This window comes from Pteropus medius, unplaced genomic scaffold (assembly GCF_902729225.1).
Source record: "Pteropus medius unplaced genomic scaffold, Ma_sr-lr_union100, whole genome shotgun sequence".
Classification (NCBI taxonomy): Eukaryota; Metazoa; Chordata; class Mammalia; order Chiroptera; family Pteropodidae; genus Pteropus; species Pteropus medius.
In genome coordinates, this window is record NW_024347845.1 from 1 (window position 1) to 25,993 (window position 25,993).

Here is a 25,993-nt window from a genome sequence, read left to right on the forward strand (position 1 = left end):
TGCTGGCCGGTCCCGCGTTCCGGGGGTGCGAGCGCACTCCCAGCGTGTGTCGGAGACGGCGGTCCTTGGGGCTCAAACGCGCGAAGCCCAGGAAGGGAAGGGCCCGGAGCGGAGAGAGGAAACAGCCCACGGCTGGCTGCAGGAGCGCTTGGGCTCGGGCGGCTGCCCGGGACCCCCGAGACAGAGAGCGAGAAGGGCCCAGGGGCGTCCGGGGTCACCCTGGCTTGAGGGCTGCAAAAGGAGGGGGCGGCAAAAGCCTACAGCACCCGGTATTCCCAGGCGGTCTCCCATCCAAGTACTAACCAGGCCCGACCCTGCTTAGCTTCCGAGATCAGACGAGATCGGGCGCTTTCAGGGTGGTATGGCCGTAGACAAGAAAGGAAGTCGCCTGCCGCCCCAAGAGCTTGAGCCTGGCCTCCGGGGCGCGGGAGACGCCCGTACCTGCAGCGCACCTACTGGAGGTGGGGCTTGGGGGTTCTGCCAGTGAGGCAGCGGCGAGCGAGCGCCAGCCCCGCTAAGGCACCGCGGGCCTTGGCCGGTTCGAAGCAGTGCCGAAGGTCTGGGTGGGCGCTCTCGCATCCAGGGACTGCCCAGGCGCCGGGCCGCTCGCCTCCCCAGTCTTGGACGCTGGGCAGGACCCCGACCCGGGCATGGCGCGCCATCCTCTCGGCCGACTGGGCATCTAGGCAGGTGGGGCCCTGCCCAGTGCCGGCCCAGCCCTGACACTGACCCACCCTTCCCCTGCGCTTCCCGCCGTGGCCGAGCCCGACGGGAGCCACCGGCGACACCACCAGGCAACGCTTCGGCCCGAGACCTCGCCCTCCGCCCAGAGCCCTCTGCCCCTGGGGCTCGGCCCCGCGGTGTACAGGAAGGCAGAGCCCAGAACATTCAGAGGAAACAGCCACGGCTCTCCGCATGAGAGCAGGTGAGGGCGGTCAAGGGCGCGGGGCACGCAGCCATGCGGTCAGCCCTTGGCTCGGACGTTTGCCCAGGACCCCCGAGACAGCGTGCGAGCCAGCGAACGAGCAGGGCCCGCGGGCGTCCAGGGGCACCCTGTCTTGAAGGCGGAAAAAAGAGGGGGCGACAAAAGCCTACAGCACCCGGTATTCCCAGGCGGTCTCCCATCCAAGTACTGACCAGGCCCGACCCTGCTTAGCTTCCGAGATCAGACGAGATCGGGCGCGTTTAGGGTGGTATGGCCGTAGACGGGAGAAGCTGTCGCCTGGCGCCCCAAGAACTCGAGCCTGACCTGCCGGTTGCCAGAGACGTCCGCGCCTGCACCGCACCTCCTCGGGGATTTGCAGGGGTTCCGCGGGTGAGGCGGAGGCGTGCGAGCGCCAGCCTCGCTAAGACACCGCGGGCCTTGGCCGGTTCCCAGCCTTGCGGAGGTCTGGGTGGGCGCTCTCGCATCCTGCGACTGCCCAGGCCCCAGGCAGCCCTTCTCCCCAGTCTTGGCCGCTTGGCAGGACGCCGGCCCGGGCGTGGCCCACCATCCTCTCGGCCACCTGCGCACCTAGGCACCTGCGGCCCGGCTAAGTCCGAGCTCCGGCCCTGACCCAGACGCACTCCTCCCCTGCCCTCCACCCCGAGATGGCAGCACAGAAAAACTCTTCATAATGACATGCCCTGGGTGTTATTTTCAAAATTAACATGAAAAAGCAGCAGAAAGAACTTTATGAGCAGCACTGTCATGTTATTCCCAAATTTCCCACCTGATGGCAGCAGAGAATGAATATTCATAATGACCTACACTTGATGACCTATACTCAGGTATTCTTCCCAAAATGCACACGATATGGCAGCAGAGGATAACGAATAACGTTTCAATACCTAAACTCAGCTGTTATTCCCAAAAAGCACACGAGATGGCAGCAGAGAAGAGCGTTTGCCTGCCTTAAGGACTCTGCCCACCATTCAAATAAGAGTCCAGACCCTTGGTACTTAGCTCACTTTGAAATAACTCCTGTCCTTTACATATCTCTTCTCACCCCGGGCTACGGCCCCTCGCACCTCCCCTGTCCCTCCCTGCCTCGGCCGTGTCCCCTCCCCTTATCCCCGACCCCTGTCCCCTCCTTCTGTCCCTTCTCGCCTCGCCTTGTCCTCCCCGTCTCGGGCCTGTTCTGACTGGCAGCCAGCCTCCGCTACACCGACCAGAACCGCAGGGAGGGGCTGGAGCAGCAGCCATGGCCGCGGCAGGCGTGGACGAGCGCTCGCCTCTCCTGCCCGCGCCCTGCTCGGGCGTCATCACCCCGACCGTGCACCCGCGCTGGCCAGAGAGCGGCCCCAGATGTGACGCCGCACAGACCCCTAGCGGGGCAGAGGCTACCCGCGCTCTGAGCCCTCTGCGCTGCACGCAGGGCTTCGCGGGAGCGGGGAAGGCACACCCGCTTCGCCCCTTCATCCTAGGCCTTGGCCGGTTCCCGGCTGTGCCGAAGGTCTGGGTGGGCGATCTCGCATCCCGGGACTGCCCAGGCTCCGGGCCACCCACCTCCCCAGTCTTAGCCGCTCGGCAGGAGCCCAGCCCGGCCATGGCCCGCCACCCTCTCGGCCACCTGGGCACCTAGGCAGATGCGGCCTTGCCACGTCCCAGCCCGGCCCTGACCCAGACCCACCCCTCCCCTGCGCTCCTCGCCGTGGCCGAGCTCTCGGCCCTTGGGGCTCGGCCCGGTGGAGCCCAGGAAGGGAAGGGCCCAGAGCGAAGAGAGGAAACATCCCAGGGCTGGCTGCAAGAGAGCAGGTGGGTGCTGGCGGTGGCACGGGGCGCACGGACATTCATGCAGCCCTTGGGCTCAGGCGCCTGCCCGGGACCCCTGAGACAGTGATCGAGTGAGCAGGGCCCGGGGGTGTCCGGGGGCACCCTGGCTGGATGGCGGCAAAAGCCTACAGCACCCGGTATTCCCAGGCGGTCTCCCATCCAAGTACTAACCAGGCCCGACTCAGCTTAGCTTCCAAGATCGGGCGCGTTCAGGGTGGTATGGCCGTAGAGCGGGGAGGCTGTCGCCTGCTGCCCCAAGAGCTTGAGCCTGGCCTCCCGGGCGCCAGAGACGCCCACGCCTGCACCGCATCTCCTGCGGGAGAGGGGGAATTCTGCCCCTGAGGTGGCAGCAAGCGAGCGCCAGCCGCGCTAAAGCACGGTGGTCCTTGGCCGGTTCCTGGCGGTGCCGGAGGTATGGGTGGGCGCTCTTGCAACCCAGGCCTCTCCAGTCTTGGCCGCTAGGCTGGAGCCCGGCCCGGGGGCGGCCCGCCATGCTCTCAGCCACCTGCGCATCTAGGCACCTGCGGCCCGGCTCCGGCCCTGACCCACACGCACTCCTCCCATGCCCTCCCCACCGAGCCGTGCCCGACATGCCCAAACACACACAGAGACCCTGGTCGCACCCCGAGGCATCGTTTCAGACGGACGCAGCCCTTGCCCTCCACCGGGACCAAGGACCGGCCCAGTCCGCTGCCCCTTGCCTACTCATCCACTCTGCACCAAGAGAGACAGACACAGACAGGGAGAGCTGAGAGACAGAGGGACACAGAAACCCAGAGACAGAGCTAGTGACAGGGAGGGAAGGAGAAAGGAGGACACCGGTCGCCAGGATGGGAGGCCCAGTGAGAGCCTCGAAGGAGGGGACGGGGACGGAGTCGCAGGGGAAGGGGAGGGCCGCGGGAGCTGGCTGGGGTCAGACAGAGAGATAGTGAGGAGGAAAGAGACAGAGACGGAGGGAGGGAGACGAGAGAGGAGATCCCGTGCGCGAGAGAGCGCGAGCCCATGCCTGCCCACACAGAGAGCCGGACGGGACCCACAGACGAGTGCACCGATGCACAGAGCCCAACCCCAACTGTGACTCCGAGACCCTGCGGCCGCCCTGAAGAGGCCGCTTCCACAGCAGAGGCTTGTCGTGCCGGAGCTGGGCTCGGGCAGGGAGGCGGTTTGTGCTCCGTGCTCAGTGCCCGGTGCCCCGGGACAGGCTGCGGGCTCAGGGAGGCTCGTTGTCCTCAGAGTCCTGCCGGGGTTCCTGCCACAGAAAGGAAAGATGCACGGGCTCCCTGAAGTGTGTGTGTGTGTCTGTGGCCCTTCACTGCGGCCTATCTCTCGCCACGCACGCGCGCGCAATCTCGTGTGTCTCAGCCTCTCTGACGCGGCTGGTGGGTCCCGCTTCCCATCCCGCCTGTGCGGGGGGCCTCGTGCCTGGTCCGAGGGCACCTGGCTGTCGGGTTTGAAGGGCGGTGAGAAGCGTGCCGGCAAAGACTTGAGGCCTCAGGCAGGATGGGGCTGTGACAGTGGCCGGTCCCTCGCCGAAGGAACTCCCGCAGTGCCCCTCCTCCCGCAGTAGCAGCGATGTAGGCTCTGGCGGCTCCGGAGCCCTGGAGACCGGGCTTGAGGTCTTGGGGCGGCAGGCGACAAACTTTCTCTTCTACGGCCATACCACCCTGAACGCGCTCGATCTAGTCTGATCTCGCAAGCTAAGCAGGGTCGGGCCTGGTTAGTACTTGGATGGGAGACCGCCTGGGATACCGGGTGCTGTAGGCTTTTGCAGTCCCCTCCTTTTGCCGCCCTCCAGCCAGGGTGCCCCTGGACGCCTCCAGGCCCTGCTCGCTTGCCCGCTCGCTGTCTCGGGGTTCCTGGGAAGCTGCCCGAGCCCATGAGCTGCCTGCACGGCCTGGCGCCCCGCGTTCTCGCCCCTCCTCACCTGCTCTCCTACAGTCAGTCCTGGGCTGTATTCTCTCTCCGCTCCAGGCCGTTCCCTTCCTGGGCTCTGCGAGGCTGAGCCCCAAGGGCCACCGTCTCTGACACATGCTGGGAGTGCGCTCGCATCCTCTCTCCTCTCTCGTCTCTCTCCCTCCGTCTCTGTCTCTTTCCTCCTCACTATCTCTCTGTCTGGCCCCAGCCAGCTGCCGCGGCCCTCCCCTTCCCCTGCGACTCTGTCCCTGTCCCCTCCTTCGAGGCTCTCACTGGGCCTCCCATCCTGGCGCCAGCGGCACCAGGGCACCATGGGTCTTGGCAGGTGTGCGGCTGTGCCGAAGGTCTGGGTGGGCGTTCTCGTATCCCAGGACTGGCCAGCAAAAAAATAACTTCATGATGACATGCACTCATCAGTTATTCCCAGGATACACACTGATTGGCAACAAATAATAACTTTTCGTGATAACATACATTCATGTGTTACTCAAGGATGTCCAGGATGACAGCGCAGAATAACTTTTTCTGAGGACATACGCCTGGATGTTATTCCAAAAACGTCCACCAGATGGCAGCAGAAAATGCCTTTTTCTTAATTGTACTCAAGACGCACACTACATGGTGGCAGAAAATGAATTTTCATGATTCCCGACGCTCCAATGTTATTTTTGAAATGCCCACAAGATGGCGGCAGAAAATAAATATTTCTAATGACATACACCAGGGTGCTATTTTCAAAATGTCCACGAGATGGCAGCAGAGAATAATTTTTCATGAAATGCAGTCCCCCGATATTCCCAATATTCACACAAAATGGGAGAAGATAAAAAATTCTAAACAACATGCCTTTCAGTGTTATTTTTTTATATGTGCACGAGACAGCAGTAGAAATGTTTTCATGACATGCACTGTGGTGTTACTCCTAAAATACTGTCTAGATGGCAGCAGAGAATAAATGTTCACGGTGACCTACAGTCGGGTGTTCTTCCTAAAATGCCCACCAGATGGCAGTAGATAGTAGCTGTTTTTATTACATCCACTCTGAAGTTATTCTAAGATGCAAAGTAGATGAGAGCAGAAAATATATTATCATGATGGCACACACTGAGGTGTTATTCCAAAAAATGCCCACAGGATGGCAGCATAAAATTACTTTGTATGATGACATACACTAGTTTGTAATTTTCGATAGGGCATGAGGTGGCAGCAGAAGATAGTATTTCATTACATGCACTTCCCTGATTTTTTTCAAGATGCTCATGAAATGGCCACGGACTGTAACTTTTCACAACAACATGCCCTTGGGTATCCTTTTCAAAAGGCACACCAGATAGCAGCTGAAGTTATTCTTTATGACATGTGCTGTGATCTTCTTCGCAAAATGCCCACCAGATGGCAGCAGAGAATAACTTTTTTACTTACACTGTTGTATAATTCCTCTCAAGATTGTATGCAAGATTGGGGTGGAAGATGAATTTTCATGATGACCTACACTAAAGTTTTATCCCCAAAATACCCACTAGATGGTGTAAGAAAATAAGTTTTTTGATGACAGACAACTAGATGAAATTTTCAAAATGCCTATAAGGACAACTTTCATGACACGCACTCCCGTATTATTCTCAAGTTTCACACAAAGTAGGAGCAAAGAAAAATATCAAGACAAGAGGCTCTTGGGTGTTAATTTTTAAATGCACATGAGACAGCAGAAGAACATTTTCATGACCTGCATTCCTGTGTTAGCCCCAGGATTCATACGAAATAGGAGCAGAGAAAAATTTCATAACGGCATGCCCTTGGGTGTTATTTTATAAGTGCGCACAAAATAGCAGCAGAACTGAGTTTTCATCCTATGCCCTGTGGTGTTATTCCCAAAATTCCCACAGGATGGCAGCAAAAGATAAATTCATGACAACAAACAATGGCAGTTTAATCCTTAAGTGCCCAAAGGAAGACAGCAAAAAATAACTTTCGATTACTTACCGTGTGCTGTTATTTCCTAAATGCACACCGGATAGCAGCAGAGAGTAAAGTTTTTTATTACTTACGCTCTGATGTTATTCCCAAAATACTCACCAGATGGCAGCAGAGAATGAATATTCATGATGACAAAACCCTAGTGTTATTCCTAACATGCTTACTGGATGGCAACGGAGAATAAATTTTTCTTGCAATTTGGTGTAATTGTTGAAATGCACAAAAGATGGGTGCAGAAAACAAATCTGTATCTAAACTACACTCAGATTTTATTCCCAAAATTCACACGAGATCGCAGCAGAAAATAAATTTTTATGATGAAATATACCTGGGTGTTATTTTCAATGTGCCCACAAGAGGGCAGCAGAAAGTGTTTCAAGACATGCAATCCTTATTTTAACAAGATGCACACGAATTGGCAACAGACAAAACATTTTATGACATGCCCCTGGGTGTTATTTATAAAATGTTCATGGGATAGCAGCTTAGATATCTTTTCATGACATGCACTGTGGCATTACTCCCAAAATTCCCACTGAATGGAAGCAGAGAATGAATATTCATGAAAACAACCACTCAAGTGTTATTCCTAAAAAGTCCACCAGATGGCAGCAGAAAATAAAGTTTTAGGATGACATACACCCAGGTGTTATTTTCAAAATTCCAACGAGATGGCAGCAAAGAATAATTTTTCATAACACGCACTCCTGGTTTTTCTCAAGATGCATACGTGTGGCAGCGGACAACAGCTTTTCATAACAACATGCTCTTAGGTGTTATAATCAAATACATACGAGATAGCAGCAAAATTAACTCTTTGTGACTTGCCTTGTGGTGTTATGCCCTAGATACTCACCAGATAACAGCAGTGAATGAATGTTCGTGGTGACCTACACTCGAGTGTTCTTCCTAAAATGCCCACCAGATGGCAGAATTTTTTTTTTTTTAATTCCACTCTGAAGTATTCCAAGATGCAAAGTAGATGAGAGTAGAAAATATATTATCATGATGGCATACACTGGACTGTTATTCCAAAAAAATAATTCCCACAGGATGGCAGCATAAAATTAATTTTATGATGACAAACACTAGTTTGTAATTTTCGAAATGGCATGAGGTGGCAGCAGAAGATAGTTTTTCATGACATGCACTTCCCTGATTTTCCCAAGACGCACATGAGATGGCCACAAACAGTAACTTTTCACAACGACATCCACTTAGGTATCATTTTCAAAATGCACACTAGATAGCAGCTGAAATTATTCTTTATGACATGTGCTGTGGTCCTCTTCATAAAATGTCCACCAGATGGCAGCAGAGAAAGAATATTCACAATGACAAAAGCTCAAGTGTTATTCCTAAAATACCCACCAGGTGGCTGCAGATAATAAATGTTATTACTTACACTCTGGTGTTATGTGCAAGGTGCGTACTGAATAAGGGCAGAAAATAAATTTTCATGATGCTGTATGCTCGGGTGTTAATCCCCAAATGCCCAGCAAATGGCAGCAGAAAATAAAGTTTTATGACATACACCTCATACACCTGAGTGTTATTTTCAAAATGCCCACGAGATGGCAGTAGAGAATAACTTTTCGTGAAATGCACTGTGGCATTATTCCCAAAATACTCACGTGATGACACTCTTGGGTATTGTTCCTAAAATTCCCACTAAATGGCAGCAGAGAATAAATTTGTATTACATACACACTGGTGATATACCAAAGCACAGGAGATGAGAACAGAAAAATTTTCATGATGACCTACACTCGGGTGTTGTTCCCAAAATGCCCACCACACTGCATCTGAAAATAATTCTCATGATGACATAAATTTGTGTGTTATTATCAAAATGTACGTGATATAGCAGCAGAAATAACTTTTCATAGCATACATTCGGAGTTACTACTAAAATACCCAACAGATGGTAGCAGCGAATGAATATTCATGATGACACTCAGGTGTTATTCTTAGAATGCCCACCAGATGTTGGCAGAAGATCTTTTTATTACATACACTGTGGTGTAACAAAGCACACAAGATGAGGGCAGAAATTTTTCATTATGATCTACATTCTGGTGTTATTCCCAAAATTCCCACCAGATGGCAGCAGAAAATAAATTTTTATGATGATATACACCTGGGTGCTATTTTCAAAATGCCCATGAGATAGTAGCATAGAATAACTTCATTAACGCCTGTGTTTTTCCCAAAATGAACACTAAATGGCAGCTGACAAAAACTTTTCAAAAAGACATGCTGTTGGCTGTTATTTTCAAAACGCACACATGACAGCAGCAGATATAACATTTTATGACTTGCACTGTTGCGTTATTCCCCAAATGCCCACTAGATGGCAACATAAATAAATTTTTATGGTGATATACACTTGGGTGTTATTTTCAAAATGCCCACGAGATGCCAGCAGAGTATGACTTTTCAGGACATGCACCCCTGTGTTATTCCCAAGATGCACATGAAATGGCTGCAGAGAAAAACTTTTCATAACAACAGGCCCTTGGGTGTCATTTTCAAAATTCACACAAGATAGCAGTAGAAATAACTTTTTATGACACGCACTGTGATGTTATTCCCAATATGCCCACCAGATGGGAGCAGAGAATAAATATTCATGATGACCTGTACTTGAGTGTTATTCCCCAAATGCCCACCAGGTGGCAGAAGAAAATAAATTTTTATGATGACGCCCACAAGATAGCAGCAGAGAATAACTTTATGACATGCACTTCTGTGATTTTAAGAAGATGTACACAAAATGGCAGCAGAGAAAAACTTCATAGCAACATATCTTTTTTTTCTTTTTTCTTTTTACACCCCCGAGGAGGTGCGGTGCACATAACCTAATGGTCCAGCTTGCCACGTACTCACCCAAGCTGGGTTTTTGTGTGCGTGTGTGGGACTTGGACAGAAAGCTGGGGATACGACAGGTTGGGAGGAAGAAGGTGGCCTGGCCCATCACAGGAGTACTACCAGCATCAGAGTCTTATAACAACTTGCCCACTTCTATTCTTTGGCCAGATAGTAAATTAGGCTTTGTAGCCATATGGCCTCTCTGAACTACTCAACTCTGTCTCTGTAGTGCAAAAGCAGCCATAATATGTAAATGAATAACATGGCAGTGAATTGATATCACTATTTACAAAAACAGGCAGCCGGTCCACAGGCTGTAGCTTGCTGACCCTTGTTTTAATAAAGAACTAGAAATTCTAGCTTGAATTTTCCATGGCATTCACTGAAAAATATGCATGCTGCTTCAGAGAGCAGCTTTTACTTTGCCTCTCACATTTCACCAGAAGTTTAACACACACCCACCCTCCCTCCCACTCCCAAAGTTCCTTAACGTGTTTTTTTCTTGGGCTTTGCTTGAAGATGTACATACCAAGCCAAGCCAGAACTGTACTCACTCACACAATCTCTCCTTCCCCAGGACATGTAGACTTATCTAGTTTCAGGAACAAGACCTTAAGATCTTCCACAGGTCGCACTTTCTGGTTCATTTTCTGGAGGAACCTGTGAGGACTCCTCCCTACATTACTGTCAGCGGGCTTTTCATGCCACATACTCTTATCCTTCCTCACTGCTTCTCCCTAGCAAAAGAAATAGGTAAACAAAGTCTTTAAATTGTAACTCGCAGGAACTAAAGGGGCTTTTTTATTCTCTTAGCTTTTTGTCTTTGCTTTCTCTAGTTTTTACTTTTCCCTCTTTTTTAATAAACTGTCCTTGACTCTAACTTTGGCATGCATGTTGAATTCTTCCTATGCTCTCTGCCAAAGAACTTCTTCTTCCCTCAGGTCAGGGGTTGGTCTCCCTCAACTCAGGGAAATTTGCCCTGTCCTATAACAAAACTATAACCATAACACATTACCCATAATTGATAACCATAAACCACAACCAACATAAACATAACCATAAACCCTAAACATAACCCATAATCTATTCCCACAAACCATAAACTGTACCCATAACCATAAACAGCAAATATAAACCATAACCAAAATGTAACCCATAACCTAAACCCCCCAAACTCCACCCCAGCCCCAACCCTGATCCTAGCCATATAAACCATTAACATCTATATATAGAATTTCATTAAAAAAATTTTTTTTTAAATAGAGCAAATAAATTATTTTGGCAGAGTTACACGACAAAATATCAATAAGCCACAATCTGTTTACTCTTATACATGAACAAGGAATAATATCAAGGAGAATTTAAGAAAATAATTCCATTTTAAATGACGTCAACGTTAACAAAATGATTTGAAATGGATTTAATCAAAATGCAAGACTCATACACTGAAAATTTAATCCATCTCATGGTGATGGAAACAATTAACACTGTTTAAATGGCAATAGTACATAGCTGATGCACAGATTTGATGTGATTCCTATGAAAATTCCCAAAGGTCTTTGGGGAAAATGTACAAGCCGAGCCTGTTATATAAAATTTCAATGGACTCCAAAGAGCTGCAACAGTCTTCAAAAAGAAAATCAAACTTGGAAGCTCATACTTCCCATTTTTAATTATTAGTACAAAGCAACAATGATTAAAACATTGTGATACTGGCATAAAGAGATACAGATAGATAAACGAAACTGACTTGAAAACCCAGAAATAAACCCGCCTATTTACAGTCAATTGAATTTTGATAAGAGTGGGCAACGTTAAAATGGTTAAAAAAGGGTTTTTTCAAAAAAGGGAGCCAGGCGAGTGGCCATCCACATGAAGAGAAATGAAATGGGATCCTAACCTCACATTACATGCAAAAATTAATTCAAAATAAAGGGCTTAAATAAAGAAGTTAAAATTATAAACTCTCAAAGCAAACAGAGATAAATTTTCATGACCTTGGATTTAACAATGGTTTCTTAGATCAGACATCAAACACAAAGAACTAAAGAATAGAGAAATTAGATTTCTTCAAAATAGAAACCTTATGTGCATCAAAAGAAGCTACACAGAAAGTGAAAGGACAGCCTACAGAATGGAAATAGTTGCACATTATATCTCTGATAAGAGTCCGTTATCCAGAATAAGAACTTTTACAACTCATTGACAAAAAGACAAACAGGCCGATTTAAAATGGACAAGGGACTTGAATACACCCTTCTCCTGAGAAAACATACAATTTGGTCAACAGGCACACGAAAATATGTTGAACATCATTAGTCATTATGGAAATGCCAATTAAAACTACAATGTGGTACTCCCTCACTCACACTAAATGCTTGTAATTGACAAAACTAAAAATAACAAATGTTGGCAATGAGGTAGAGAAACTGGAACCCTTAGACGTTGCTTGTACACACTCAAAATGAATGACATCAATTAATTTAAAAAACAAAACCTTAAAGTTCCAGCTTGCCAAAATCACCCAGAAAAAATTTCAAATGTATACGTATATATAATTATAAAATTTTACATAACTTTATTAGTATCTATTTTATTTCTTAGTTAAAACTCTGAGATAGCAAAGTCAATTATTATTTTGATTTCTATCGATATGTTTTGTATATCAAGCTATTTTATTGATATACTTTATAACACAGCTAACATAAACTTATTTATGTCGACCCAGCTAAAACATATATAGTTTATGTTAATAACTTTCAAAGACATGTCTATGTAATCCAACTAAACTTAAGCATCAAATATTTTCTCTGATCATATGATCCTGAAACACATTTGGGTTTGTTTCTATTTTCTTTCTTAATTTATATCAGATCAGCATTTAACTCCTTTAAACCAATCAAATATTACAAACTAGTAATGCCATTTGGAGATAAAAAAAAAACATCGTATCACACGTTATACAGACAAACCCAAAATGGTTTCACAAATAGAGATCAAGACGAACATGATTACTAATGATGGTAGAGAACGCCCTGATGTTTCACCAGTGAAATGGCTGCTTATCATGAGAGTTCTATAAAACATTTGCTGATTGAGAGTTTTTCCAATTCAAAAAATTCTTAGTCTGACCATTGATGGTAGGATTTTAATAGCAATAAACCTTTTTATAGCTTAACCAAAGAAACCCAAGGCTTTCTATTTTTATGGTCTTTCCTTGTTATGTCAAATGACAAAAAAAGACAGACATACACACAAAAAAATGACCTTCTCTGGAAGAAAAGTTTCAGTAAACAAAACCAGGAGTTGCTAAGTTCATGTGAGGCTGGACAGGTAGTGCAGGGACGTTGCCTCCCCCTCAAGGATATGGCTCCAGACATTTTCCTTTCTTCAAACCTCCTCCTCCTCACCTTTTTAGCTCCAGCAGAGGTGATAAGCCAAAACTTGTCTTTTCCAGCCTAGATGCCCTCTTTCGTCAAAGCAAAACCTTTGGCTAATTATAATGTCATTATAATCTCATCCGCATTACTGCAGCTCCCATCATGCACCTGACACTAAGACAGTTCTGGAAATATCACGTGAGAAAGGAAAAGCAGAGAACCAAGTTCCCCACCTACTGGGAGGAGACAACAAGGCTACATCAGCACCAGGATTTTCCAGGCTCGCCCTCCAGGAAGCAAAAAAGTTCATAACCAGCCATCTTGGCGATACTTTCTCGCATTCAATCTCTCTCACCTCCCCCTCTCCTTCCTTTCCTCTCGGCTCTCTCCCCATCCCTTCCTCCCTCTCCCTCTCTCCAGTAAGCACATACTCCACCTCCTCAAGTGTGTACTTTCCCCTTAATAAAACTTGAGCTTTCCTGAATGCTATCCATCTTGCCCTTGGATTCTTTCTTGTGGAATAAAAGGAGAATCCAGTCTTGGGACCCACAAGACCTCCTAGCTGTTCATCTTACCCTAGAATTCTTTCTCACAGAATAAGACAAGAACCGTTCCATTCTTCTGTTAAGTAGATAGCCTCACAAATAGTTTTTTTTCATGCCGATCTAAGTATAGATGAGAGAAAAAGGACTTGAAGCGCTACCAGATTCTACCAAAGACCACAGAAATAGATCAAGAAGGCTGACAGGCTAAACAAAATAATGTTTACTTCTGCCAGTGGACGACCACGATCTCTCAGCTACAGGAGTTTCCAGGAGCTAGCGGTATTCCAGTCATTAATTTTCCTGCTGCCAAAACAAGATGGAAGTTTTCCAGTTTTCAGAAATCCATCTTAAGCACAGGGAAAGAGGCAGGATCTAGGACCTAAGGAAGACTGCAAAATCTTTAAATCCCTTTGTTCAGGCAGAACTCCTCCAGGTCAATGAGCGTATTTATGGAAGGAACTGTTGGCTGGAATGAAGAAAGAAGTAATTCTCTGTTACATGTAGACTAATAGATCAAATATCTTTAGTTCCTCTACAGCATGAAGCAAAAAACAGATACGCACATGTTCAGCACTCCTCACCCTCACTATGCTACACTAAAGAATTAAAAAAAAAGAATTTTCCACATGGAGCCAGGTCCTCTGCTGTGTCTTCTGAAGACAGACAGCCCCTCTCCCCACGCCTTGGCACTCCTGGCACAAAGCTTCTCACCTTTTCTTTTCACCGGGTACGTGTTGCGGCTCTAGAAGCTGCTGAGATACAAAGACTGACAGCCTCACACAATGGCACCACTGGAAGCCTCAAGAAGTTTCTCTGGGCGCCCTAAAAAGGCAGACCATACACAAAGTGGGCTCACGACAAATCACATGAGTGTGCTATGGGAGTGGGGGAGTCCACACATGCTCACGCGGAGGGGTGGTGTCACACGGTGGTCCGCACAGGGTGGAGACTACCGCCCCCGCATCCCGAGGACTGGGTCTGGAGTAAGGGCAACCCAACTCTACACTGATTGGAGAACTGTCCCAGGACCCGCCCCTTGGCTCCTCCCCACCAGCTCTCAACACCTCCCTCAACCTCATACTGGCCCCACCCTCTAATACCTGTACCTTGCGCCTTTTTGGAGTCAAGCAGCCAATGGCCTATGGTGGGAAGGCGCGGATTAGACCCACGCTGTGTGGGCTGCGTGCCTGGGATGAATACTCCGGCACAAGGGCAACCAGTCTGTCTGTCCCCAATCCTCCCCCAGCCGAGGAGCCATTGGGTCGGAGTTTGTTCAGCCGCAAGTGCTAGAGACATCCTTCCTGACCCGGCTTTGGCAAATAGAGTTTTTCAAGCATAAGCTTTTATTGTAGAAGACTTAGCAGAATTGTGTACATAGGTTCACCCAAATTACTTAATCATTTTTGAATAACAAAATTAATCTTTTAAACACGATTGATATAAAAGTATAGGAATGTTAAAGATGCTTATAAGTCATTTTCAGAATGTCTATTGTTGCTCCTGTGCCAAATCATGCTCTTCTAATTAAGCTTGCTGCATTTCAAAATATGAGCAACTGGGAGAAATGTGAGTTTATTTATCATGGCATTTTGTTTTCTCTTATGCTTAATTGTAGGGGCCCCTTGAGTTAGCAACACCTAATTCGAAATCATTAGGGGAAAGTAGTGCACCCATAGTGCCTGAGGAGGTGTCATGGTGGACCACTGCCGGAGAGTAGAGCCCACGCTGCAGTGTCAGGAATACGACTCAATCACAGGGGCCTGTCGCGAGAAGCGTCCGCAATCATCACCATCACCACTGCCACCGCCACTGCCGCATGCATACGAAAGAGATTTGGTGGAGCATTTGGTTTTGAGACACAAATTTATTTGAAAATCCACTTTGGTTTCATGAATATGATTTCGGCTTAAACTAGACTGGAAAATTTTTCATCATCAGTGTATATATATATTTTTAATTTTGCATTTGAATTAAAATACCACAAGAAAATTTGCATATTGCACGGTGGTCTTAGCCACCCCCTTGATTTGGGCACTCTCGGGTATGTTCCTGCTGCTTTACTTCAGTGGATGTGACAAATGTGATGGGGGGGTACTTCCTTCTGGGGCCAGTAAAAAGGCCTCATGAAGGCCCTGGAGAAATGGGGAAAAATGTCATAATTCCTAAAGAGGATCAAGAAAACTTGAAAGCAATGTTTAAAATTAATAAATTTAATTAAATAGCCAGTGAGATGATTCCACTCAACAAATCTTTACCAGATGTTAGATTAGAAGGGCGTAAAACAAGGGTGTAGCCAGAAATCTTCCTATGGCAAGTGTGGTGATACTTTGCCACAATGAGGCTTAGAGCACACTTCTGTGAACTGTCCATAGTGTCATTAATCACTCACCAAGACACATGCTAAAAGAATTTGTTCTAATAGATGATGCCAGTGAAAGAGACTTTCTGAAGAGCCCCTGGAGAGTTATGTGAAAAAATTAAAAGTAAGAGTGCATGTAATTTTAATGGAATAATATTCAAAATCAATCAGAGCTAGAATAAAAGAAGCTGCTATGTCTGTGAAAAATAATATTGAATGTAAAGTCTATAGTAAAAAATGCTTTAATTTTAAAAATAAATTAATTGAATAAAAGAAATTGCTGCATCTAAAGGCGGAGTGATCACCATTGTGGACCCTCTCTGTAAGTGTAAGTGTACAAGGGGATGACAGGAGACTTCCTTAGCCAGGATCAAACATGACAAGTAAAACAGTAGTATATCCTACCATACATGTGATTAGAGATGATACTTTTGAGTGTATTGCAAGTTCTGATATGACCTATGATGGGATTCACCTGGAAGCTCAATTTTTGCTGATATACAGTTCCCTGAAGAGAAATGGACAGAAGGAACGTTGATCAGACTCTTCCTGTCAGAATACCTACAATGGCAGGAGGCCTTTTTCAAGAGGCAGAGATCACTTTCAGGAAAGTGGAACATAAGAAGCTGGAATGGATATTTGAGGAGGAGAAAACATAAAAAGTTCCTTTAGGATTTGGCAGTGTGGAGGAACTTAGGAGATCGTTTCCTGCGCATATGTTGGACATGAGTTTAGGAAAGCTACATCTTGTATGTTTCCAAGAGGCATGAGACAGATTGTCAATAAAAATGACAGATAACTTGCAGAAGTATGGATAGATGAATTTCAGAATTTCTTCTGTATCATTTCTTGGCATGTAAGAAGGTAGATTATGGAGACAGAACATCAAGACTTGGTCTAAGATACAAACTCCAGTGCAAAACCTTCCTCTTGGTACCTAGAGGCTATTTATCATGCTCCTCAGACTCCACGTCACTATTTTTCTTTGGGAGAGATAAGAAATGTGGAAACAAATCAGTGTCTAGATAACATCACTAGAAAAGAGAATGAAAAAGTGAGAATTTTTCACTGTCACAGTATGAAAGTTAGTCTGGTTTTCTCTTATACTTCCAACAAAGAAATTAGAACATACGACCTTTGCTTAAATATCTACAACCTTAATGGCCCAGTCACAATGCTCAAATGCCACCACCTAAAGGCAACCAACCTTGCAGCATATAAACAGTAATCGGTGCCTGGATGAAGCCACAGAAGAGGACAGCTAGGTGCTGAGCATTAGAGGCTGTGATGGAAGCAAGTCCTAGCATTGGCTTCTTCAAAGCATTATTCTTCCAGAAATATTCAGAGATAAAACTTATGAAAAAAGAAAAAAAATAAGGACCGACTCGGTTACCTCTGCATACCTTTCTGCCACATTCTTACATAACGAAAACAGGAAAAATGCTTCGTCATATAGGATGTAAAGTTTCTCAGCCATTAAAAATTAGATTCCACTCACTTCTCACCTGCAAACCAGCCTTCCTGTCCAAAGACATGCAACGACAATGTACCAAGACTGTGTACACAGATGTTTACAAGAGTCCTTTGTCATTGTAAAGAATATTCAGATGATGAAACAATCGACAAAATGTACTTTCTGGAAAGCTGCACCTCTTACAGTTTGGTTGCACATCAGCAAATTTTGCTAAATATGCTGTCGTAATGAGATTTCTAAGATTTTTTTTGTCTGATTAGAACTGGTAACCAGTACATTAAATATTGATATAAAGATATATTAAAAGAACTATAACCGGATTCAGAAACATGAAAACATGTTTACAAAAAAAATAACAAGACTATATTAAACAGCATTTAAAGGAAATTATAACTATGAGAAGTACAATTTGTTATGGTATAGTGTCCAATTTCCAAAAAGATTTTATACCTCAGTGGAGAAAAATAATTGATTCAAATTACATTCATTTTGTTTTCATCTATGATAGTCGTGGATTTTTTTTGTTTTTCCTTGGGGTGCTGAAATTGAGCTGGAAATGGTTCTTTAACAGTGGTTTTAATTGCTTTCTGCAATTTTAAAAATTTGTTCCAGAAGGCGATGAGGTGGGATGAAGAGCTCACCTTAATTGGAAAAAGGCAGAAAGGGAGATTAATGAAGGGTAAAGGGCAGGGATGAAGAGTGTGAAGCTGCTGAAGGAGAACAGGCTGAAGGCTCACACAAAGGGAGAGTCTATCTATAGGCCTGGAAGGAAAATAACAGAGTGAAAGAGTGATAAGGAAGGAAGAGAGAAGAGGGAGGAAGGATTGACCGTGAGCAGGAGCTCGGACTTGTCAGAGAGTGAGGATGCGAATGTAAGAGCACACCTTGAATCTAGTCAGGTATTAATAGAGAATGAGGTAGATGGTCATACGGTGACTAAAAGGGACAGAAAATCTAGGATGTGGGGTGTTTAGCTGCTTTCGGCCCATGATTGCTGGCTGCGTGTGTGGCCTATGGGTTAGGGATCTCTTGGGAATAGCCTTGGCTGAATGTTCACTGTTTTACCAGGTCTTCCAGATCTTGAAGTTACTTCTGAACTGAAAGGGGTCCCAGCCTTGGAAAAAACGACCTTATACTGGAGGGAAGCTGACGAACTCTATCCCCAGCCCTCCAGACAGGTCCATTCACCACAGCTGGGCATGAAAATGGCGGTTATACCAAGCTTCTCAATAAGCCTGGTGTTCAGTGCCTCTTGCAAATGCTGCACTTGGAGTGGAATCTCCAAGGACCCTTCAGCCCCAACCCCCAGGCCAGAGTCTGGGATCCCAACACACCCTGACTCCCCAGCTCTCCTTGGGGGCTGCAGTCTGGCTCTTGCAAGCTTCTCTATGGTCTTTTTATACCCAGGCTTTCTGCTCTCAGATCTGGGTTCCTATTGGCCTGGTCCTCCTGGGCTGCATCATTTCATGCAAAATATTTCATCCTATACATGATGACTTATGGACGCTCTCTAAGCACACTGTTAGTTAAAAACCTGTTCTGGGGAAGAAAGGGAGCCAAGAGGCAAGGATGGCATAAGGCATGCATAGGTAAGAGGCAGATGAGAAGTCGCCTGATTCAGGTCGTGCTAAGCTTTGGCCAGGTTTCACCTCGAAGAATTCACATTCCAGTGCCAGCTTCCAGGGAACATGGGACTGCACCTGGCTTTGGGTCTGAAACATTCTTTATTGGCTCAGAAGCCTTTAGAAAGAGAAGATTTCCGGGAGATCTCCACTCCGGTGCTGTCCCCATAGCAGAAGAGAATACTTTTTCTTGTGACCTGCACTCACATGTTTCTCCCAAGATGCACACTAGATGGCAGATATAGAACCTTGTACTGGTGACCTCTATCTGGTACTATTCCCAATTTGCATACTAGATGGCAGCACAAAAGGGCTTGTAATAGTCAACTCCACTCAGGTGTTATTCCCAAGTTGCATACTAGATGGAAGCAGAGAAGAGTTTTTCCTAGTGACCCCCACTTAGGTATTATACCAAAGAAGCAAACAAGATTGCAGCAAAAAATAACTTCTCATGATATACACCCATATGTTATTCCCAGAATGCACACTGGATGGCAACAAAGGATAACTTTTAATGATAACATACACTCAGCTGTTATTCAAGAGATGACCATGATGACAGCAGAGAATAACTTTTTAATGACATAAATGGGTGTTATTCCTAAAATGCCCACCAGATAACAGTAAATAATAATTTCTTATTACATATGCACTCAATGGAAGCAGCAGAAAATAAATTTTCATGATGACATGCATTTGGATGTTATTCCCAACATGCCCACCAGATGGCAGCTGAAAATTTTCATGATGTCATAAACTTAGGTGTTATTTTCAAAATGCACATGATATAGCATACACTCGATATTATTCCTAAAATGCCAAATGAATGGCAGCAGTGAATTGATATTTATGATGACAGACACTAGGTGTTGTTCCAACCAGTTGTCAGCAGAATAACTTTTTATTACATACTTTCTGCTGTTATAACAAACTACACAAGATGAGGGCAGAAAATAAATTTTCATGACATACACTCCAGTCTTAGTCCCCAAATGCCCACCAGATGGCAGCAGAAAATAAATTTTTATGATGACATACACCTGGGTGTTATTTTCAAAATGCCCACGAGGTGGAAGCAAAGAATAACTTCTCATGACATGCACTCCTGTGTGTTTCCCAAGATGCACACGAAATGACAGCAGAGAAAAATGTTTCATAATGACAAGGCCTCAGGTGTTATTTTCTAAGTGCTCAGTGAAATAGCCCAATAATAACATTTCATGACCCGCACTTGGTGTTATTTCCAAAGTGGCCACCAGATGGCATCTGAGGATGAATTTTTATGACAGTGACTAGAGTATTATTCATAAAATGCCAACCAGATGGCAGCAGACAGTAACTTTTTATTACATACACTTTGCTGTTATTCCCAAAATGTTCACAAGATAGCAAGAGAGAATAACTTTTCATGACATGCACTCCTGTGTTATTCCCAAGAGACACACGAAAATGGCAGCAGACAAAAATGTTTCATAATATGACCTTGTGTATTAACGTCAAAATGCACACGAGATTAACGGCAGAAATAGCTTCATGACATGCACTAGGTGTTGTTCCCAATGTGCCCACCAGATGGCAGCAGTGGATGAATAGTCATGATAACAAACACTCGGGTGTTATTCTTAAAATGCCCACCAGATGGGGGCAGAGAAAACATTTTCTTATTTCAAAGATGCACATGAGATGGACTCAAAATAAATTTTCATGACATACACTCAGCCGTTCTTCCAAAAATGCCCAACAGATGGCAGCAGAAAATAAATTTTAATAACATACACATGGGTGTTATTTCCAAAATACCCACGAGATGGCAGTAGAGAATAACTTCATGACCAGCACTGTGGTGTTATTCTAATATTGACCACCAGATGACAGCAGAGAATGAATATTCATAATGACCTGTACTTGATGACATATACTCAGGTGTTATTCCAAAAATGCACACCAGATGGCAACCAAGAATAGCTTTTTGTCATGACATTCATTTGGGTGTTATTATAAAAATGCACACAAGATGGCAGCGGAGAAGAGCGTTTCCCTGCCTTAAGGGTTCTGCCCACTCATTAAAATAAGAATCCAGATTCTTGGTACTAAGCTCACTTTGAAATTAATCCTGTTTTAGGCCTTTCACATGCCTTATCTAACATATTGTTTCCATTTGCCAAATGAGGAAGGAAATCTCCATTTTACTATCTCCATTTTACAGGAATTTAAACTGAAGACTGATTTTAACAGTTCTGAGTCCAGGAAACTGCACTCACACAGGATCCTGCTTCCTATCCAGAGAGGAGCTCCCTCACAAGAGCATGGCTCTCCCTTCTAGATTGGAGCTCCCGGCCCCCAGAGTGGAGCTCCCCCCTAGAAGCAGGTCTCCCCCCAAAAGAGAGCCCCCACTTAGATCAGGGCTCCTCCATTGTGAGGCTCTGCTAGGAGTGGGATCCCCCATAAAAGGTGCTCTCCCCCACAAGAGTAGGTTACGTTAACAATGGTGTCCCTCAAAGAGCAGGGCTCCCCACCTGAAAAGGGATACCCCTCTTTGAGTGGAACTCCACCTTATATAGCAAGACTCACCCCCATAAGAGCAAGGTGCCCCACTTAGGGTGTGTCCCCCCTTCTAGAGTGGGACTCAACCTCTAGAGTAAGGATCCACCCCCTAATATCAGAGCTCTTCCCTAAGGGTGTGGCTTTACCACAAGAAAGAGGAGCTTCCTTCTGAGAAAGAGAGGGAGCCCCTCTCTATGAAAGGAGACCTTCTCTAGGGTGGGAGCGTGTCGGGCCTGCCATGGACTTTAGCGTAGTAGTTATCTTCACCCAACACAAAACCTAAAGTAGACTCGGAGGGTAGACCCGAGGGGAGCCCCTTTCGCAGGAAATGCAAACTTATAAAACAACTATAACATAACTCGGGAAAAAAAATAATAACCATATATATGACATTGACTTTTTAGATAGAACACAAAATGCATGATTCATGAAATAATTGATAAGCTAATTTTATTAAAACTACAAAATAATTTGCTCTACAAAAGACAATGTAAGAGAATGAGAAGACAAGCCACAGACTGGGAGAAAATATCTGCGACAGACACATGTGATAAAGGACCATCATTCAAAATATACGAAGAAAGCTTAAAATTCAACAGTAAGGAAACACACAACCCAATTTAAAAATGGGCAAAAGACCTAACAGACACTTCACTAAAGAAGATACACAGCTGTCAAGAAAGCACATGAAGTGATACTCTATATCATCTGTCATTAAGGATATGCAAATTAAAACAATGAGGTGTTAGAATGGCCATAAAAAGTGACAGTTTTAAGTGTCTTTGGCCTGGCTTGGGTAACATGCTCATCCTTGAACCCATCGGAGCATCCAGGAGGTGGAATGTGGGATTGACCAGATGGGGGGCGGCCCTCTGAAACTGTCTGGGCTGGAAGCAGGGAGTAGGAGTTCCCAAAGGGAAGCCAAGGTGCTGGCCTTGGGCATGAGAACGGGTCCTGGGTTGGGGGGAGCAGCAGACTGTAGGACGCTGACGGCCCCCCACACAGCTGCAGGGTCTGAAGCCCACGGGAGAAAGGGGTTCATAGGGTCAGGGCTGCAGCACCACATCCCAGGCTCTCACTGTTCTCCCGTAATGGAGGCTCAAGAAGTATTCCGTCACCTGGAATCCACAGCTGGCCAGCTTTCCGAAGGCCACGGGAGCTGAACCATGGATGCACGTGGCTCTCCGAGTCCACGAGACCTCGGTGCAAAACCACCCCTTGGGAGACAGTTGCTCCCATATCAGGCAGTCATGTGGGTTCGTGTGGAAGGTCACCTAGATGTCACCGGGGGTCATACAGGGGACATGTGGGGGTCACCTGGGAGTTATGTGGGATCATGGTAGTCACATAAGAATCACACAGGGTTGCCTGAAGGTCACGTGGAGTCACATGGGTGTCACATGAAGAGTTTGTGGTGGGGTCCCGTGGGAGCCGTGTGGGGGAGGGAACCACAGGGGAAATCACAGCACCAGCCCAGGGTGTTCCTGCTGGAAGTGAAGGACCTGAGTGTGAACAGGAGGCATTAGGCAGACCTGGGCGGGTGTCATCTGTGCCCTTTATAGCCATCGATGTGTGAAGGCAGGGTTAGGGACAGCCCCGGGAACCCTGGGCCTGAGGGGAGGAGGCTACTTCGCACAGCTGCGGCAGGTGCGACAGGAGAGATGGACCTGAGGACTGGCTCAGGATGCAGAGCCCGCGTCGATGTCATTTGGGGCTTTGCCTCTGGTCTGTGAAAGTGTCCCGGTCCGGGGCGCAACGTCCTACAGCACTCGCGTGAGGTGGCACACGCGGCCAGCGCGGGCAGCTGGGCACCCGCTGACGGAATAGCAAGCACCTTTCATTGTGCTGCTTCTGCAGGTTTCCTGTGTGTTCGAAATGACTAGAAAGCCAAGTGCTTCTAGGAACAGCCAGGTCCACTCCCACGCGGACTGCGGGGGGCGCAGGCAGGAGGCCCTTGCCCCACCGGGATCTGCTTGGCCTCAGAGGCCTGGCGAAGACCGCGAGGTTCCGGTGTGCGGTGACCGGTCCCGCGCCGTTCACGTTCCGCTGTCCACACCCGGCCCTCCCCGGGCGCCCACGCGAGCTTCCCGGCACCCTCTGCGTCTCTCCTCACGTTTACGCCTCACTTTTCCAACCTTTACCTCACACGGCTCACCCTGACGGGGAGACGTCGTAGCCCAACCCTGCGGAACGCAGGCAACACTTCACGCTTCGCCGTGGGCGGGACCTCACGGGCCGGGGGACGGAGCGTGCGTTCGCGGAGGCGCGCAGTGGGCGGGGCCTCACGGCGGAGGAGCGGGGCGTGCGTTTGCGGAGGCGCGCAGGGCGGGGCCTCACGGGCCGGGGAGACGGAGCGCGCGGGCGTTCTCGGCGGCGCGCAGTGGGCGGGGCCTCACGGGGGAGAGGAGCGGGGCGTGAGTTCGCGGCGGCGCGCAGTGGGCGGGGCCTCATGGGAGAGGAGCGGGCGTGCGTTCGCGGAGGCGCTCGGTGGGCGGGGATTCGCGGGACGGCGCGCCGTACGCACGTTAACAAGCGTCAGCAGTCAGGGCCGCTGGGCCCCCGGAAACGCTCGCTCGTTTGGCCTATTTCTGGTGCGCCGCCTGACGTGAGACTCATGGGATTGGCACCTGTCAGATCCGCCAGTTAGCGCTTGCTCTAGGCTCTTCCCTAGAGCCGGAAGCAGCTGCTGCTGGGCGAGTGTCCGACTGGAGCCAGGGAGCCGGGATTCCCGCCCGGCGGGTGGGCACGATGCGGCTGGGCTCCGGGACCTTCGCTGCGTGCTGCGTAGTAATCGAAGTGCTCGGGGTCGCACTATTCCTTCGAGGATTCTTTCCGGTTCCCGTTCGTTCCTCTTCCGGGACCGAGCACCAAGCAGAGCCCCCAGCGCCTGAACCCTCGGCGGGTACGAACACCTTCCCGGCGTCTCCGCTCTGCGGGCCCAGTTTTGCCCGGAGGAACCTCCTTTTGAGCCCCGCCTCTTGGACTTCTTCCCGGGGCTCCCGGTTGCTCTCTTCCATTCTGGTCCCCACCCCCAGGTCCCCCCCTCTGACCGCTCCAGCCTCCTCTTCAGTATCTTACAAGTCTGTGGCAACCACCCCTGTAAGCCCTACTTCGACCCTCCTCCCTGGTCACCGAAAAGTAAGCTCTCCACACCTGGACCTCGCTTCTCCAACTCAGCTTATCCAATGACACCCCCAATTCCTTCCCTGAGTAGACTTTGAGCCATTCCCTGCTCCTGACATCCTTTTTATTCAATGAGTCACAGCAAAGGTTCCTGCCGACCTTTAGCATTTTTTTCCCTATGACATTCCTCCAAGACCCCTTTTTTACCAGTAGTTAACACTCCATAGACCCCTTCCTAGCTCTCATCTACCTGTACTACGTAAGGGTACTCCAGTTTTGGACAAGGTCCATACAATACCAGTCACCGACCATGTAAACACGCTGTAAATTGCTCACTCCTCCATTAAGCAAAGTAATGTGTTTACTTCGAGGACCCTCGTGAAGGGACTCCCCTGTCCCAGTACTTCTCACCATGCTAAGGGCAATTAATACTGGGGCTCGCTGAGCTTGCTCAATGCCCTCTCTCACCAGCAGCAGCATTCTCCAAGGACCCGCCTTTCTCTTCAGGTCTGTATATGTAGATATAACAGTCTACGTGCTGGAGAAGTATGTAGAAAGTAGATTATAAGGTGCCTGAATGCTAAATAAAGTTTAAAATTCAATGTCCTTTCTTCTTTCAAACACTTTTAGGAGCCAGTTCCAACTGGACCAAACTCCCACCACCTCTCTTCAGTAAAGTTGTTATTGTGCTGATAGATGCCTTGAGAGATGATTTCGTGTTTGGGTCAAAGGGTGTGAAATTTATGCCCTATACAACTTACCTCGTGGAAAAAGGAGCATCTCACAGTTTTGTGGCTGAAGCAAAGCCACCTACAGTTACTATGCCTCGAATCAAGGTAAAGAGTTTGATGTAAAAGTTTACAAATCATGGTTTGGCTTTTCGGGGGTTTAGAAGGGCTCTCTGTAGTCTTTTACTTGGAGTCTAAATTTTAACTAAGTGGTAATTAGTTTGGTGCTGTCAGCCTGGCTGGGGCAATAGAATGCTGAAGATGCTTCACAAGTACGGTGGAGCTAACACCCTGATTCGTGCCCCCTTTTAAGTAGCCAAAGCTCATGCTTCCTAGGAGCGCGTAAAGGCTTTAGAGCCAGATCATGCAGGCCAGCCTCGTCTCAGAGAGACCATCCTCCTTGCTAACTTGTTCTTGTCTTTAATTGTCAGTAGTCTGTTTCAGTCCTGGAAGGAGCCCGAAGGGTTATCTAGTTCAATCTCTTGACTTTATAGATGAGGAAGGAAACTCAGACTTGTCCAGCCCTGTAGCATACACAGTAACCAAACCAGTAAGATCTGGCCTCAACAATTCTCACTGTTTCTACTACGGAAACCCCCTTCAGGTAGGTGTTCAGCCTAGCGAGAGTGGCTTTGAAGTGCATAGTGCTTTACCCAGGAACTACAGATGAAGAACAGAGTAAAGCTGTATTGACCGGCTCA

The 25,993-nt window shown here is 47.3% G+C and overlaps 1 protein-coding gene, 2 non-coding genes and 3 pseudogenes across 3 annotated transcripts; 3 read left to right on the forward strand and 3 right to left on the reverse strand.

Moving 5' to 3' along the window:
• Positions 1 to 254: 254 nt before the first annotated feature.
• LOC120615501 (5S ribosomal RNA) lies at positions 255 to 373 on the reverse strand. Its single transcript, XR_005656288.1, has one exon. It is a non-coding gene; the product is annotated as a 5S ribosomal RNA (ribosomal RNA).
• Positions 374 to 1,088: 715 nt separating this feature from the next.
• On the reverse strand, positions 1,089 to 1,207 carry LOC120615502 (5S ribosomal RNA). The gene has a single exon (XR_005656289.1). It is a non-coding gene; the product is annotated as a 5S ribosomal RNA (ribosomal RNA).
• A 976-nt stretch (positions 1,208 to 2,183) lies between these two features.
• On the forward strand, positions 2,184 to 18,614 carry LOC120615500 (polypeptide N-acetylgalactosaminyltransferase 1-like; annotated as a pseudogene).
• Positions 2,878 to 2,986, reverse strand: LOC120615504 (uncharacterized; annotated as a pseudogene).
• Positions 4,402 to 4,519, forward strand: LOC120615503 (uncharacterized; annotated as a pseudogene).
• Positions 18,615 to 24,016: 5,402 nt separating the features above from the next.
• On the forward strand, positions 24,017 to 25,891 carry LOC120615499 (GPI ethanolamine phosphate transferase 2-like). Its single transcript, XM_039878561.1, has 3 exons — positions 24,017 to 24,343; positions 25,195 to 25,400; positions 25,787 to 25,891. The coding sequence occupies exons 1-3, from the start codon at positions 24,190 to 24,192 to the stop codon at positions 25,820 to 25,822; spliced, it is 396 nt and encodes a 131-aa protein (XP_039734495.1). The 5' UTR covers positions 24,017 to 24,189; the 3' UTR covers positions 25,823 to 25,891.
• The last annotated feature ends 102 nt before the right edge of the window (positions 25,892 to 25,993 follow it).

Excerpts from the sequence above, each read along its gene's own strand:
- LOC120615499 (XM_039878561.1), top strand. The coding sequence starts at position 24,190 with ATGCGGCTGGGCTCCGGGACCTTCGCTGCGTGCTGCGTAGTAATCGAA. Across the intron at positions 24,344-25,194 it reads AGCGCCTGAACCCTCGGCGG|GAGCCAGTTCCAACTGGACC; the intron begins GTACGAACACCT and ends AAACACTTTTAG. Across the intron at positions 25,401-25,786 it reads TTACTATGCCTCGAATCAAG|ATGAGGAAGGAAACTCAGAC; the intron begins GTAAAGAGTTTG and ends TTGACTTTATAG.